Source organism: Hemicordylus capensis, chromosome 1, assembly GCF_027244095.1.
Source record: "Hemicordylus capensis ecotype Gifberg chromosome 1, rHemCap1.1.pri, whole genome shotgun sequence".
In the NCBI taxonomy this organism is placed as follows: Eukaryota; Metazoa; Chordata; class Lepidosauria; order Squamata; family Cordylidae; genus Hemicordylus; species Hemicordylus capensis.
In genome coordinates this window covers 386662213-386680074 of record NC_069657.1, presented here as the reverse complement: position 1 = coordinate 386680074, position 17862 = coordinate 386662213, and the positions used below count along the sequence as shown (strand labels likewise).

Below are 17862 nucleotides of genomic sequence, written 5' to 3'. Positions count from 1 at the left end.
TACCTGGAGCAGTCCCGCACAGGCGCAGAACCCATTTTTATGAATGTCGAGGCACCACTACCAGATTATGTGTTACAGGTAAGCAACCTGTTTTTATTTATGTTGGTTGGAGCCAAAATTGTGTGAGCAGATATCCTTCCCCAGAGCAACTTCCTGCATACCCCCAGAGGTTCATCTGAAGGAGATGGGGACCCTAAGGAAGGGTGTATGATGAGGCATGGGGGCAGCAAATGGAGGGTAAAATCACCAGCAGTTGGACAGAAGCATGTTGTGCGATCAGACTCTTAGAAATTTTGAGCTAAAAGCCCAATTCTGTATTTCTTACCTTTAATTAGTAATTTACTAGATTTGTGAAAGGTTTATGCTGAATATTTGAGTCTTGTTAGTTATTTACTTTTAAAGTATAGCTGAAGACATGTTATGGAGAAAACGGAGAAGATGGTTTGTGCAGTTATTCAGGGGATAACCAAATGAATGTCATGTCCTGAATCCTTAAGGTCCATTGAAAACAGTAGCTGACATCCTCACCAAGAATACAAAACTCCTCCACATCATTTACCAATCCAACATTGTGCTGCACATGGGGGCAGTAATTTGTGTTGACCCCATTTCCCCAAGAAGCACTTTCTGCAACCCAGAAATAGGTTCCTAAGCATTGCACAGTCCTCAGGGACCTACTTCTGGATTGCAGGAAGCACTCCTTGGGTACAGTGGGACTCTGGATTACTAAATGCTGAGGAGGCACTTTGCACACTGTGCCTCTGAACCATTAGTAAGAATTCCAGCCAGTGCTCTGTAAATTGTTGTTCTGTGTATCGCATGCATATGTGTATTTGGTTTTTAATAAGAGCTGCCTGAAGTGAAAAGATGTTAGTTATGCAGTTTTTATAAAAGACATTCAAGATGTCTGTTTGTTTAAGTGATACATGATTAGTATGAATTACTTTCATCTCCAGTTGTGGTGTTGGTAATGGTGCTATGGACATTATTGTTAAACCCATTTTTTGCTTCTCAGGTCCTTTTCTTTATTTTGGGCTATGCAGTTTTTTTCCTCTTTTCTCCCAAAACAGCACTGGGTGTTACTGTGAGTGCCAACTGATTTGGTTATTCACCTTTAGTTTAGATTTGTTTAACCCAGAGAAGGGTCATCTTGTTTAACAGCAAACAGAAACATCAAAATTGAAGGGATGATCAAAAGGACAGAAGACCTATAATAAAGCCTCTGTGCTTACATAGGTTCAGTTCAAACATAATAGAGAACAAAGTTTCATCCAGGTTCCAAGCAACACACATGGGTGTTGGGCTCTGCTGGAATTGAATTCCAATTTCATATCCTGACTTTTTCCTATCAGACACTATGGTTTGAAGACACAAGGATTTTCTGGGTTTAGATGTCACAGCAAATCTAGGCTGTGGTGTGTGTGTGTGTGTGTGTGTGTGTGTTTGTTTTGAAAACTGAAATAGAAAACTTATTGCCTTTGCATGTGAATCTAGAGTTTATAGGCTAGGGTTTTTTAAGGAAAACTGAAATAGAAAAATTATTCCCCTTGCATGTGAATGTAGAGTTTATGAACATCATATAGAAGCGGGATTAAACTGTGATTCTGCTTGATGTCTGAACCAAGTAGGGACAGTTGAAAATGAGCAGACTGAAGATGAATCCAGAATTTTTTTTTACAATGATAGCTAAAGGCTCTAAGGAAGCTTGGCTTGTTTCTTAGGAGTTAATCATTTCACTCAGAGTTCAGCGATTCCTTGCAACAGGGAATCTCTCAATGGAGTTGCTGGCAGAGACATAGATCTCTGCGTGGCCCACTGGGCTATGAGTTCTGGTCTAATATGAGTGACCTGGGCCACAACACTACTCTTGAAGGCAGTTTGGAGGTTGAAACTGGAGCAGATTGCAGAGGCAAGTCTAAGCTTACCATTTTAATTTTAATCGGTGCTCCCGTGTCAAACACTGGCTTCCTACCCAATACATTTCAGAATGATAATTTTAAATTCATAATGCCCCCAAAAGGCTTGGGTTCTACATTCTTGAGACACAACTTTATAGCTGATCATCTGAAGACAGTTAAAACCAACAATTTCACCAGCCTAAGCTAGCCGATCGCTGCCCTTCTAGGCAGCGCGGCTTGTTTGCCCTCAGCCCCCATCTCTAAGGAGCACGTGGCACCGAGAGCCAGCTCCCATTGGCCCCGACGTGTCTCCGGGGGCGGGGCCAGCATCAGCAAGCCGGCAGCACGCATGCGCCGGCTCAGTCCTTCGGTCAACATCGCACCCTCCCTCCCTCCCTCTGGCATAGGCTGGGCTTGGCTGGTCGCCGTTCAGGGGCCGGGCAGGAATTTTTTGGGTATACGCTTGATTGGCCTTAGCGTGCACCTTTTTTCGCCTGCCTCAGTCTATACCTATTATTGTTAATGAACCTCAGCAGCATTAGAATAGCCAGCCAGGTAAACATGTCATGGTCACCTTTGTCTGGGGGTATGGCGGGCACAGTGCGGCGGAAAACTGCAAAGTGGTGCAGCACCTTAGGTAAGCTTTTTAGCTGCAAGGAGGAGGGGGCAGATCCCTTGAGGCTTGACAGATCAGGGATGCTGCTTTGCTCCTACCTCTCTGCAAACGTCATCCTACCATATGGCTTGGCAGGTGTCGGACGGGTGGCGTTGAGTGCAGAGACCTGACCTTAGGTCGGTGACAAAGGGCGCCCCCTTCGTGAAGGCGGACTGCCTGGAGCCAAGGTGTCTGCGCCATGGGCTTTTAGGTCGGGGCGGCCACGTGACGGGCCGACCCATTAGCGACCGCACTGTTTGCTTGTCGAATGCCAATCCCAGCTGCCGTGCCCCGCGGGCACTATTGAAATTGTTACCCCTAATAAAAATGGCCAATTCCACCAAATACACTGCGTGTCCGTGTCTCCTTGGGTCTGGGTGCAAATACCTTTGTGAAAAGTGCAGTTTTCAGTGGCCTTAGAAAGACTGGGAGTGAAGGAGCAAAGCAGATCTCAGTTGAGAGCAAATTCCACAGCTTGGATGCAGTCACTAATAAGTCCCTCTTTAGCATGCTCAACAAATGAACTTCAATAGGTGTTGGCATGAAAGAACCCTCCCAGCCAACCTACCTAGGAGGGTGGATCCAGCCAGGTGCAGGCAGTTCTTATGAGACCCAAGGCCCATATGTAAATAAAATGTAGACAAGAATCCCTTTATAGCAAGTATAGGATTCACAATTAATTGGTTTACTATAAACAAATATATATATGTAAGCTTGGATCTATGGAGCCCCTTGCTTTCATTGAAGTCACTTGTTGCATATATTCTGAATTCCACAGACGACTCCAGCTGCATTCTTCATGCCACATCGCATGCTGTCCTCGAGAGACCCTTAACCCCCCAGGATAAGACACTGGAAGAAGGAGGTGTCAGGAAAGGCCATTGTTCAAACAGTATTCTGGATACAAGCAATGGTTGTGTTTGACACATGGTATCTCATAACACTCAAGAGACCTAAAATCTTTAAAGGTTCAATCACATCATATTCTACTTGTTGCAACAATATAAAAACCTGATATTGGCCAATGTGAGTTGTTACTTAAAGATCTAAGTTACCCTTGGTGCTCCATACAATGGCAGGTGTAAAGTCAACCCCCCCCCTTTTTGCAGAATTTGAGAATATGTGAAGAAGAATAAAGCTCTATACTGAACATCATGCTTATATTATTATTATTTCTTGTTTACACAGTCAGACAGGTGTTATTGACTGGTTTGTTTTATCCAGACATCGAGTCCTTCCCAAGGACCTGGGATGGCTGAATTTCATCATCAATACTGTTGGTTATTATAGATATCGTCGCAAAATATAGGCTGTTCCCAGTAAAGCTGCTTTTTGTAATTGGCTGATGGTGATTTCTGTGGCCCCTATGGTCCTGAGGTGCTCTTCAAGGTCTTTTGGAACTGCACCCAGGGCACCAATGACCACTGCGATTATTTTGGTCTTCTTCTGCCACAGCCTTTCAATTTCAATTTGTAGATCTTTGTATTTGGTGATTTTTTTCTATTTCTTTTTCTTCTATTCTGCTATCCCCTGGTATTGCTATGTCGGTTATTTTGACTTGTTTTTCTTTCTTCTCGACTACAGTGATATCTGGTGTATTGTGTGGCAGATGTTTGTCTGTTTGTAGTCGGAAGTCCCATAATATTTTTACATCTTCATTTTCTTCAACTTTTTCAATTTTATGGTCCCACCAATGTTTGGCTACAGGTAGCTTGTATTTTTTGCAGATGTTCCAGTGTATCATCCCTGCTACCTTGTCATGCCTTTGTTTGTAGTCAGTTTGTGCGATCTTTTTACAACAGCTGATTAGGTGGTCCACGGTTTCATCTGCTTCTTTACAAAGGCGGCACTTGCTGTTTGCTGTTGACTTTTCTACTTTTGCTCTTATTGCATTTGTTCTTAGTGCCTGTTCTTGCGCAGCCAGTATTAAACCCTCTGTTTCTTTCTTCAAGTTGCCATTCTTAAGCCATTGCCAGGTCTTGGTGAGGTCTGATTTTCCACTTATATTGTCCAAATATTGACCATGCAGGGACTTATTTTTCCATTTTTCTGCTCGGTTCTTGACTTGTTCTTTCTTGTAGGCCTGCTTTCTTTCATTGGTGTTGAATAGTTTCGTGTTATTGACCATTTGAAGTGCATCTTCTTCACTGTCCTTGATATATTCTTTGAGGCCTCTTTTCTCCTCCTCTACTGTTTGATGGACTTGCAGCATTCCTCTTCCACCTGAGCTGCGAGGGAGGTATAGCCTATCGACATCACTGCGGGGGTGCAGAACATGATTGATGGGCATGATTTTCCTGGTCTTATGATCTAGCGTCTCTAGCTCTTCCTGGGTCCAGTCTATTATTCCTGCAGTGTATCTGATAGCAGGTATAGCCCAGGTGTTTATGGCTTGTATGGTGTTCCCGCCATTGAGTGGACTTGAGGATTTTTCTAACTCTCCTGATGTATTCACTTCCCATTTTTCTTTTAACTTCAGTGTGTGCGATGTTATCAGCCTGGAGAATGCCCAAGTATTTGTAAAGTTCTTTCTCTTCCAGGTTCTTGATGTTGCTTCCATTGGGCAGTTCTATTCCTTCTGTTTTTCTTATTTTTCCTCTGTTCATTATTAATGCAGCACACTTGTCTAGTCCAAACTCCATTGCTATATCGCTACTGAATATACGGACAGTGCTTAGCAGTGATTCGATTTCTGACTGGGACTTTCCATACAACTTCAGATCGTCCATGTACAGCAGATGGTTGATTTTACTTGATGTTTTAGATGTTTGGTATCCAAGGCTTGTTTTGTTTAGTATTTGTGAAAGTGGGGTCATGGCGATTACAAACAACAGAGGGAATAGTGAGTCCCCTTGGAAAATGCCTCTTCTAATGCTAACCTGTCCAAGTGTCTCGCCATTGATTGTTAACTGTGTACTCCACATGCTCATTGCTTTTTAAATAAATATCTGAATGTTTTTGCTTACACCAGTTGTTTCTAAACATTTTAGTATCCATGTGTGAGGCAATGAATCAAAGGCTTTCTTGTAGTCAATCCATGCAACACTTAGATTGGTTTTTCTTCTCTTGCAATTTTCTAAAATCATTTTGTCAATCAGCAGCTGGTCTTTTGTGCCTCTGGTGTTTGGGCAATTTCCTTTCTGTTCAACTGGAAGCTGTTTGTTAATTAATAAGTGTTGCATCACTTCATCTGCTATTATTCCAGTTAATAATTTGAACATGGTTGGCAGGCAGGTGATCGGTCTATAATTACTTGGAACTGCACCTTTTGCTGGGTCTTTCATGATGAGATGAGTTTTCCCAGTTGTTAGCCATTGTTCAATATCACCTCCTTGCAAAATGTGATTGAACTGTTTTGATAGTTGTTTATGAAGGCTTGTTAGGTGTTTAAGCCAAAAGCCATGCAGTTCATCGTTGCCTGGAGCAGTCCAATTTTTAATTTTCTTTGCTCTTTCACTTATTAATTCTGGTGTTATTATTAGATCTTGCATTTGTTGGTTACATTTTTTGACCTCTTTCATCCAGCCTGCTTTTTTATTATAATCTATTGGATTGTCCCATAATTTTCCCCAGAATTGCACTGTTTCTTTTCTTCATCATCATCATCATCATCATCATCATCATCATCATCATTATTTTGATTTCTACACCGCCCTTCCAAAAATAGCTCAGGGCGGTTTACAAAGAGAAGCAATAAATAAATAAGATGGCTCCCTGTCCCCAAAGGGCTCACATTCTAAAACGAAACATAAGATAGACACCAGCAACAGTCACTGGAGGTACTGTGCTCGGGGTGGATAGGGCCAGTTACTCTCCCCCTGCTAAATAAAAAGAATCACCATGGTAAAAGGTGCCTCTTTGCCCAGTTAGCAGGGGTTTTGTTAGCAGGCGTTTTAAAGGTTTATATGTGTTTGGGACACATAAAACCCCTGTGCTTTAAAAGTGCATTTCTTCAATTTCCTCATTGATCTAAATTATCCCAAGATTTTCCACATTTGCCATTTTGTTGCGCACACACCCAGTTAGGAGAGATCCTATTGGAGCTCCTCCCAACCTGTTTCGGATTTTACTACCCTAAATAGTTTAGTGTCATCTGCAAATTTTGCCACTTTACTGCTTACCCCAATTTCTAGATCATTTATGAACAAGTTAAAGAGCACTGGTCCCAGTACAGATCCTGGGGAACCCTGCTTCTTACTTCCCTCCATTGTGAAAACTCTCAATTTATTCCTACCCTCTGTTTCCTCTCCTTCAACCACCACCACCAACAAATATTTATATACCGCTTTTCAAGAAAAGTTTCCAAAGTGGTTTACACAGAGAAATAATAAATAAGATGGATCCCTGTCCCCAAAGGGCTCACAATCTAAAAAGAAACATAAGATAGATACCAGCAACTTGTCCCATGACTGCTAAGTTTATACAACATCTTTTGGTGGGGAACTTTGTCAAAAGCTTTTTGGAAATCCCAGTATACTATGTCAACCGGATCACCTTTATCCACATGCCTGTTAACATTCTCAAAGAATTCCAAAAGATTATTGAGGCAAGACTTTCCCTTATAGAAGCCATGCTGGTTCTGCTTCAGCAAGGCCTGTTCTTCTATATGTTCAACAATGCTGTCCTTAAGTATGCCATTGCTTTCCATCAATTTACCCGGCACAGAAGTTAAGCTAACTGGCCTGTGATTTCCCGGAGCCCCCCTGGATTCCTTTTTGAAAATGGGGGTTAAATTAGCTACTTTCCAGCTCAGTAGTACAGAGTCTGGTTGTAGTGACAAGTTACATATTTTTGCTAGGGGATCAGCCATTTCACATTTGAATTCTTTCAGAACTCTTGAGTGGATGCCATCTGGCCCTGGCAATTTGTTCATTTTTAGTTTTTCAAGACAGTTTAGAACATCTTCCCTTGTCACCTCAAATTGGCCCAGTTCTTCAGCCTCCAAGCCTAAGATGTTCAATTCCAGAGCAGGTACATGGTCAGTATACACCCCCATGAAGTCAGATGCAAAGAACTGATTCAGATGCTCTGTAATCTCCTTATTTATCCTCCTTAATAATCCCTTTCATACTCTCATCATCTAAGGGGCCAACTGCCTCCCTGGCAGCTTTTCTACTTCTGATATATTTAAAGAAGTTTTGGTTATTCCTTCTGGCTATATGCTCCTCAAATTCTCTTTTTGCATCCCTTATTGTCTCCGTGCATTTCTTTTGCCAGAGTTTATGTTCCTTTCTGTTCTCTTCATTTTCTCCCATTTTCTGAAGGAGGTCTTCTTCCCTTTTATAGTTTCCCTGATCCTACCCATTAGCCACTCTGGTGTCATCCTGAACTTGGTGGTGCCTCTCCTCTTTCTTGGTATTCATTCCAAGCAAGCTCCTATTATTTTTGTTTTAAACAAGTTCCATGCTTTCTGGAGTGATCTGACCCTCCTGACCTTCTAGGGATCTCCACAAAACCAGTTTGACTGCTTTGGTTCAAATCTGAACCAGACTGGGCATCTTCGATTTTGCCCCGGGCCTGGTTTGGTTCGAATTTGAACTGATTCAGATCCAGTTTGAGGGTGGTGGTGGGCGTTAGTGTAAAATAAGGAATTACCAGTGCCAGTGGCTGTGGCTGCCATGGGAAGGGGAGCTCTGACTGCTTACCCTCCCCCCACCAGCCTCCCCCAAGTCTCCCGGGGCTGTTTCAGCCCTCTTCAAATCTCTCCTCCGGCATCTAAAAAACTCTCAAAAACTCCTGGGTTCCTTCATAAGAAAGGTGGGGTGTAAGTTAACGGTAAGCGATTTGCTTTAAAATCAATCATGACACATTCTATAAATCCACATAGGTATGCCCTGGTTGCCTTGGAGAAATTTTTGACAGAAAGGTGGGGAAGAAATGCCTTTAATTTACTTAGTGCAGCCAGGGTCAACCCAAGGATCTCTGGTGCCCCAGGTAAAGTCTGGATTTGCTGCCCTTGCCCCCTTAGCCTGCATGGGCACCACGTCTGCTTCGCCTGTGTGGGTAGGTGTCTTCGATTGTTTGAGTGGTTAGGCAGTGCCCATCACACACACAGCCTCCAACTTGCTCTGCTCACTTCTCTCCCTCTGCTCACCACTCCTGCTGTTGCTGCCAGGGCAGCAGGCCTGCCATTGCATGTTATAATGATGTCACCATGCAATGTGGCTATGTCATTCTAATGCACCATGTCAAGCCAGCTCCCTGCTTGGTGCCCTAGGAGCTGAGGATGATGAAGCAAGTGAGGAGAAAATTGGAACAAGTGGAGGAAAACTGAGGGCAAGTCTGAGCAGACACTGGTTAGTGCTCATTTTTGAGCCTACTTGGTGGCAGTGATGGAGGAAAAGAAACACTTTTTCTCTCCACATCGCATCCTCTCAGTGTCACCCACTGAGCTTTTCCAGGTGGTGTTGTGCTTCTTGAACTCTGGCCCAAGGGAGGGTAAAGTCACTCATATTTGTCATGACTTGAACTCACAGTTATCATTTGGTATTGTCTAGTCTGGATTGTTGGATGTGTTTTAATTATTGATTTCTGAGGCTTTTGATTCCATTGACCATGGTATCTTTCTGGATAGGCTGTCTGGGCTGGGTGTGGGAAGCACTGCTTGGTGGTGGTTCCACTCCTACCTGGATGGCCGTTTCCAAAATGCTTGTCAGTTATGCTTTGGGGTTCCATAGGGTTCTAGTCTTTCCTCCATGCTGTTTAATATCTACATGAATTCATATTCATATGACACAGCTGGGAGAGATCATCTGGAGATTTGGCTTGAGGTGTCAGTATACGGATGACACCCAACTGTTTCTTTTTTTCATCAGATGCAGGAGAGGCAGTGACCATCCTGAATCTGTGTTTAAGGATGGTAATGGAATGGATGAAAGTGAACAAACTGAGACTCAATCCAGTCAAGAAGGAAATACTGTTGATTGGTGGTTCCTCTTATCTGTGTGAGTGATGTTCAGCCTGTTCTCAGTGGGGTTTCACTCCCCCAAAGGATAAGGTTCATAGTCTGCAGATGCCAGCATTGTCATTAGAGGCTCAAGTGGTCTCTGTGGTTTGGAGCACCTTTTATCAGCTTTGGCTGATACACCAGCTGAGACCTTACCTGCATGGAGATAGCTTGGCCACAGTATGGTAATCTCATTCTTAGATAACTGTAATGCACTGTATATGGGGCTGCCTTTGAAAACTTTGAAAAATTCCAAAACTCAGTTGGTCCAAAATAGAGCTGCAAGATCATGAACTGGGCATTTTGATCATATTACATCAGTGCTTTGTCAGTTCCACTGACTCCCAGCCTGTTTCCAGACCCAAGTTAAAGTGCTAGTTTTAAAACCTCTACAGCCCGAAATGGCTGTGGAACAGGTTACCTGAAAGAGTGCCTTGCCTCATATGTTCCTACCCGGACCTTAAGATCTTCCCTTCTCTGAGTGCCCCCACCATGAGGCGAGGCAAGTGGCTACTACGTAGAGGGCCTTTTCAGTGGTGACTCTCCATTTATGGAATAGCCTCTCCAGAGAGGTTCACCTGATGTCATCGCTATCTTCTTTTAGACACCAGACTTTTAAAATGATTTTACATGTTGTTTTGTTTTTAGTTGTATTTTATTGTAGTTTTAATGTATAAACTGTATGTTTTCTTGTTTATTGTTTTATTTTGTGAGCCTCCAAGATTACAATAGTTGTGGGGCAGCCATACAAATAAAGTTTGTTTATTTATTTATTTATTTATTTATTTATTTAATAAATAATCATTGACTATCTCATTGCTTAGGATACTACATACCATTCTGTGGAGCTGCATAGTCCTGCCGATATTTATTTATTTATTTATTTATTTATTTCATTTCTATACTGACCAAAATCCAAGTTCTCTGGGCGGTTAACAAAACAATAAAAACAGCCAAGAAAAGATTAAAACATTTCAGCAATTTAAATTAAAAGTTAAAGCTATTAAAGCACAATTAATACAGTATCTAATTAAAACCCTGGTTGAACAAATGTGTCTTGACTGCCCTTAAGTTGTAAGAGATGGGGAGGCTCTTATTTCAGCAGGAAGTGTGTTCCAAAGCCTCGGGGCAGCAATGGAGAAGGCCCGTCCCCGAGTAGCCACCAGACGAGCCGGTGGCAACTACAGACAAACCTCTCCAGATGATCTCAATGGGCGGTGCGGTTCATAGAGAAGAAGACGTTCTCTTAAATACCCAGGGCCCAAGCTGTTTAGGGCTTTATAGGTTATAACCAAAACCTTGTACTTTGCCCGGAAACCTACCGGCAGCCAGTGTAGATGTTTTAAGATAGGAGTGACATGGTCTCTCCAAGATGCCCAGAGACCAATCTGGTCGCCACATTCTGAACTAACTGCAGTTTCCAGACTATGTACAAAGGCAGCCCCACATAGAGCGCATTGCAGTAGTCAAGTATGGAGGTGACCAGCAGATGTACTACTGCTCTGAGGTCATTTATCTCAAGAAATGGATGCAGCTGGCATATCAACCGAAGCTGATAAAAGGCATCTCTGGCCACTACCTCAACCTGGGACACCAGGGAGAGTTTTGTGTCCAGAAGCACCCCCAGACTGCATGCATACCTGTTCCTTCTGGGGAAGTGTGACCCCATCCAGAACTGGCAGATCTAAATCATCTCCCGAGTTCCAACCCCACACAATAAAGTACCTCCGTCTTATCTGGATTCAGTCTCAGCTTGTTACTTCTCATCCAGCCCATCACTGCCTCCAGGCAGGCATTTCGGAAGGTTATGCCTTCTCCTGATGATGTTGACATGGAGAAATAGATTTGGGTGTCATCAGCATACTGATAACACCCTGCACCAAATCTCCTGATGATCTCTCCCAGTGGTTTCATAAAGATGTTAAACAATATCGAAGACAATACAGAGTCCTGAGGGACACCATACCGAAGTTCAGTTTTTGAAGAACAACAGTCCCCAAGAGACACCATCTGGAATCTGCCTGAGAGGTAAGAGTGGAACCAATGCAAAGCAGGGCCTCCCACCCCCAACCCCCTCAGACGCTCCAGAAGGATACTATGGTTGATAGTATCGCAAGCCGCCGAGAGGTCCAAAAGGACCAACAGAGTCACGCTCCCTCTGTCAGTTCCCAGGTAGAGATCATCCATCAGGCCGACCAAGGCAGTCTCCACCCCATAGCCCACTCGAAAGCCAGTCTGAAATGGGTCTAGATAATCAGTTTCATCCAAGACTGCCTGGAATTGGGAGGCCAGCACCCTCTCAATTACCTTGCCCTGCTACGGAAGGTTGGAGATAGGCCTATAGTTGCTCAACTCTGAGGAATCCAGGGCAGGATTCTTCAGAAGCGGTCTAATATTTGCCTCCTTAAGATGAGGCATCCTGCCCTCCCACAGAGAAGCATTTATGATCTCTACCAGGCCTTCTACAACAACCTCTCTGCCAGATAGTATTAGCCATGTCAGGCAAGGGAAAAGAGAACAGGTGGTAGGCCGCATCACTCCAAGCAGCTTGTCCACATCCTCATGAGTCACAAACTGAAACTGATCCAGCCTAACCACATAAGAGGAGTCTCTGGACACCTCCGATTCAGACACTGCAGTAATCGTGGGGTCTAAATCCAAATCGGCCCAAAATACGAGAGATTTTGTCCACAAAGAAATTATTACAGTGGGTAATATATGGTTCCAAATTTTGATTCAAGGGAGAAGGGGCACTCACTACCCCTCTCACAACCCTAAACAACTCCACTGGACGTGAACTTGCGGATGCAATACGGGCCGAAAAGAATTGCTTCTTTGCTGCCCGTATTGCCAGAGCATAGATCTTCAAATGTGCTCTCTGTTGTAATCTGTCAGATTCGAGTCGAGTCTTCCTCCACTTGCGCTCCAGTCATCTACCTCGCCGCTTCAGCCCCCGTAGTTCTTCCATATACCAAGGGGTCAATTTTGAAGTGGGTTGGAGAGGACACTTAGGTGCGATCATGTCTACTGCCCTGGTGAGTTTGCTGTTCCAGTTCTCCACCAGGGCATCAACAGGATCACCAGCAGAGCCAACACTAAATCCCTGCAAGGCTTCTTGGAACCCTATTGGATCCAATAACCTTCTCGGGCGGACCATTCTAATTGGCCACTCGTGCCTGTGAAGGTGGCGTGTGACTGTGAGTCCAAGCTTAACCATATGGTGGTCCGTCCATGACAGTGGGGGAAATCACAGGAGTCCCCATCCATGGAACACCACCCTGATCAGAGTGAAAGACCAGATCAAGCATGTGACCTGCAATGTGTGTTGGTCCCGAGACCCTTTGGAATAGGCCCAAAGTTGTCATGGCTGCTATGAACTCCTGAGCTGCCCCAGACAAATCGGTCCCATAGTGGACATTGAAGTCCCCCAGCACCACAAGCCTGGGAGACTCCAACGCCAAACCCGAGTCCATCATGTTTAGAAGCTAACTGTAATACAAACTTGAAAAGGCAATATATTGTTTGGATGTATTTTCTGTTATTTATGTCTTCTGGTTGTGATATTCTAGATAACACTCTGCCTTTGGTACATGTTGAATAAAAATGTAAAAAATAAGAGCTGGAGTTGGCTTCTGTATAGTTGCAGAAAAAACAAATTGTCCCTGTTAGCTGTTGAATAGTATGACTGTGGAAATGTTTCTGCCATTATATTTTGGCAAGCTAAATGAATTGAAACACTTGGACATGTAGAGATTTCTCCATGAACATTTTCTGCATTTTGTGCCCAATGTTCAATGCAAGAGCAACCCTATATTATATATAGCCCAATTAGAAGTGTGTATGGAACATGTTTGGCGTTCCATTCTGACTCAGAATGGAAAGTCAAACAGCTGGAAAGTTCTGATCGAAATACCAGGACGATACCAGTTGTTTGTTTGAACAAAAACGTTCCACTCGGAACATTCAGATCATTCCATGGATCCCCCCCCCAAAAAAAATCTTAATATAGTGAAGGTGGCACTAGTGGGAGGCAACGAGAGGTTACTTTAACATTACATTAAAGATAGCTTCTTACCAGTGGTACCATTGGCATGGAAAGCCACTGCCATGGCGCTTCCACCAGCATTCTGTTCTGTGGCGGCAGCACATCTCCAATTTTCACCTGGCCTGTGTGCATGGTCAGCAACAAGCAAATGACCTCCACACATGCATGGAGGCCAGGAGAAATCCAGACATGCACCACCATCGCGCAGGATGCCGGCATGAGCGCCACAGCTGTGGCTTTCAGTGCTGGTGGTACCACTGGTAAGAAGCTATGTTTAATGTCAAAGTTACCTCTCGCCTCCCCACCACCGCGCCTCTATCTATCTATCTATCTATCTATCTATCTATCTATCTATCTATATAAATTTATATTTATATTTATATTTATATTTATATTTTAAGGGACACTTGGAACATTCTGAGCTTCTGTTCTGTTCCAAGCTTGGAACAGGCCCCCTATTTTAGGGGAGTTCTGTTCCGAGCTTGGAGCACTCAAAACGCTCCATTTTAGGTTGGAACGTTCTGTATTTGGAACATTCTGCACATCCCTAAGATTGATATATATTTATGTTTTCTTTAATGGGGGGAAAAAACCCAAACAACAACAGAGATATGAACTGCTGAATCTTTGTCTTAAATGAATATGTAAAAAGCCAATGAGCGTTCTAGTTCAGTTGACATTGGCTGGCATTCAGAGCAAGGATGTGCCAGTGCAGTGAGAGGAACAGACTAGCAGCTCTTCGAGAGTAACTGCTCCAGTGCACTGCAGAAAGGGCAATTTTTGATGACCTCCCCTTCCCCAGGAAGCCTTCTGTGCCACCTGAAAATATGTCCCTGAGGGTTGATCAAATGTCAGTGACAAGCCTGGTAAAGTTAGTATAGAAGTGCTGATAGTCTGCTCCTCTTACTGCACAAGTGCTCCCTTGCTCTGAATGTTAGCCACTATATTGTGAAAATTTACTAGTTGCTTTTTGCTTTTGAAAGGTTCAGAAGCTGGAATAATAATCACGATGGCCTTTGGATTAACCTAAAACCTGGTTTCTACATTGATCTTCCATCCAGGATTATTTTGGTGTCAGCCATTTCTTCCGACTCCTAGGCCACAAGAGCATCACTATGCTTCTATGTTTAACACAGTTGTGTTCATATTCATTCATGCTGTTTTCTTCCCTGCTTCTTCAGCTTGTCCCTCCTTTTAAACCTCAAGTAACATCTGAGACAGACACCAGATATTTTGATGAAGAGTTCACTGCTCAGACTATTACAATAACGCCACCTGAAAAATGTAAGTATCTTTAAAAATGTTAAAATATAGCAATGGAAGAGACTCAGTGGATGTTGTATTGTGAAAAAGAAAATATGAAATACCTGCCTGGTATCACATTTTCCACATAGGTGATTTGCAACTGTCTAAGTGACCTTATAACAGAAGACTTGCAGAATGTACAATTAAGGATTAAGGACATGCTGGTAATCCACTACAGAAAGTAAACTGAGGTATTTGAGGGGTGGGGGACAGTGTTTCATTATTTTTGGTAATGCTAACTCTAAGTTAATGGGGAATCTTCAAGATTTCAGAGGACGAACAACACAGCCTCAGTTCAGAGTATTTAACGTACCTGCCTAAGAACAACTGTTTGAAGTAAGGCATTTTTTAGGCATTTTGATGACTCAGAGTCAAAACTAATCCCTTGTTCCCCTTGTGAGGTGCATATTAGCATGTCACAAAACAATTCTGATAAGACTTCTTAGCATGCTAAATTTAACAATTTAGTCCATTTTGTTTAAATATCCAATAAATCTTTGCTAATGCAGTCTTCAGCTTTAAGGAATCTCTGTCAGAGGAGTTAGTGAACATTAACACAGTATTTTCACTAAACATTTTTATCTAAGTGGTGTGGGAGTGTCAGTGCCATGATGCTATCCCATAATTGAATTGTATATAAACATCTTTTTCAAAGAAAAACTTTAAGGCCAATTTCCAACGTAGTGTTGAGCCCGCATAAGTTTTCATTAGGCTTCAGCACACAACACTACAGGGACATAGCTATAATTCAACATGATGGAAGCAGGGAATGTCCCTGGGCCCCTGAGGGGTGATACCTCACTCTGTTGGCTCCTGACTGGAGGACTCACCTTCGCTTCAGAAAAGACAAACCCCTCTGTATATATGTAGGTTGTAGGTATATATTATTTTAAAAAAATTCTGAGCCAGGGTAATGCACATGCACAAGAGTGTGTGTGTGTGTGAAACTATTTGCATGCCTTGGGTGTGTGATATCATTTGTATTGGAGTGAGAGAAAGGCAAGCTAAGAACATCTTGTTTTTCACCATGCCCTTACACTTCATCTGCAGCAAAAGAAACTGGGAGTGGCATCTTCACTGGACCCATTCCAACCTTGCCATGTCCCTACAACACTGTCCCTGTGGTCTCTTTAAGTTCTTTCTACAGCACTGTAATTCACTTAACCTTGCCAGAGAGGTACATCATCCTTTACCTTTGAGTACTGGTTAATAATTATGCGCTGGAAGAAATAAGAAGTTCTTCTAAGTGGTCTCTGTCCATCACACAGATGGGCTTCACGCTTGCGTGAAGAAGGCTCCGGAACTCTCACAAGCTGATCTTTCTTTCTTTCTGCCTTCAGATAGGTAGCTAGGCTCCTCCCGCTTTACACCTTAGTCACATGCGCCCCCCCCCCTCAGTACCTTTTCATCCACTGAAGGAGAATCCTCTTGGGACATTCCACAAGCTTTTCTGTCAGGAATTTGAAGTCTTATTATTATTACCTTATTTCTTTTGATTTTATTCTTTCTGACCTCTCAGTATTATACTTCTCTCTTTTCAGTTGTGCGTTATTTCTTTCCTTCATGCTATTAATTTCAGGCTCCCATCATACCCATACATAGGAGAGGAGAGCTGGTCTTGTGGTAGCAAGCATGACTTGTCCCCATAGCTAAGCAGGGTCTGCCCTGGTTGCATCTGAATGGGAGACTCGATGTGTGAGCACTGCAAGATATTCCCCTCAGGGGATGCAGCCGCTCTGGGAAGAGCAGAAGGTTTCAAGTTCCCTCCCTGGCTTCTCCAAGATAGGGCTGAGAGAGATTCCTGCCTGCAACCTTGGAGAAGCCGCTGCCAGTCTGTGAAGACAATACTGAGCTAGATAGACCAATGGTCTGACTCAGTATATGGCAGTTTCCTATGTTCCTAAAGCCCCCTGAGGGGAAAGTCACTTTACTTATTTTTAGTGTATGGCCAGCAAAATGGCTTTTAAACACTGTTTTAAGTGTAAATCAGCATTCCCGTCCTCTGATGGCCATAATTTTTGCCTCTTCTGCTTAGGGGAAACCCATTTGTCTGCCTCTTGCCCAAATTGCTTGAAATTTTTGAAGCAAGTGAGGTGTAACAGAGCCTCCCGTTTAAATTTACATCTATGGGAAAGAGCTCTTTCTGAGAACGTCATGGAACAAACTGGCAAATCGTCTAGTCAGACTCCTGTGGGGACTGCTATGGTGGCTGAGGTGGTTGTTATTCCACCTGGAGGGTCTGGGACTCCTTGGGGACTCCCTCTGCCTCCTCTGTGCTGATTACTCTCCCTGAATCAAAGCAAACTGTGGAGAACCTACCCGGGCCATCGAACCCGCTCCCGGTTGACTCTGCTTCTACAACCCGAGAGCCGAACATGAAATCACATGTACACAAGAAGCATAAGAAAAAGAAATCCAAGCCTCCCAGCACCTCTAACTCAAATTCAGTGACTGTGGTAAAAGGTATGGGAGTAGCCATACTGAAACAGCACATGCTCAAAACATTATGCTCACACAGAAGAGCTCAGTCCCGGCATCGAAGCAGGTTAAATTGAGCTTGAAGAAACAGAATAAAACGGGCCAGAGTGAGCAGCAGTCAGGAGCACAACAGCTCCTGGTATCGCAGCAGGGCTTGTTACAGTCCCCGACCAATGCACAGCCGCAGTTAACAAACGCCCTTCCTCTTCAGTACCCGTTCTCACAGTGAGCTGGAGGTGTGCCCGATGACAGGCTGTCTGCCTGCAGTGACAGAGTGTATCACTATGACCCCATTGCTGAATATTCGGAGTCAGATTACTCTAGGGATGGCAGTTTTTCTTATGCATACACACCAAGGAAACGTTATTACTCACCTCACCATTCTGTTAAATACTATCACTCCTCTCTTACTGATGTCAGTGACCAAGAGGAGAGGGATGATGTAGAGTTCTATTGCAGCTCTTTGTGGGACCGTGTTTACAGGTGCAGAGACTATCGTGAGCGATCATGGGAGTATAGATCGAGTTCTCACTCT

At 43.5% G+C, this 17862-nt stretch overlaps 1 protein-coding gene across 9 annotated transcripts in view; it reads left to right on the top strand.

Moving 5' to 3' along the window:
* Positions 1–17862, top strand: part of AKT3 (AKT serine/threonine kinase 3) — a 357028-nt gene that overhangs the window by 289746 nt on the left and 49420 nt on the right. For 7 of the 9 annotated variants that reach the window (XM_053301809.1, XM_053301802.1, XM_053301817.1 and 4 more), the window contains one exon: positions 14726–14828. In XM_053301809.1, coding sequence (XP_053157784.1) covers positions 14726–14828 — 103 coding nt within the window. Of the gene's footprint in view, positions 1–3331; positions 3715–14725; positions 14829–14938; positions 14977–17862 lie in introns of those variants that run through there. The other 2 variants (XM_053301793.1, XM_053301826.1) reach the window with 2 other exon arrangements.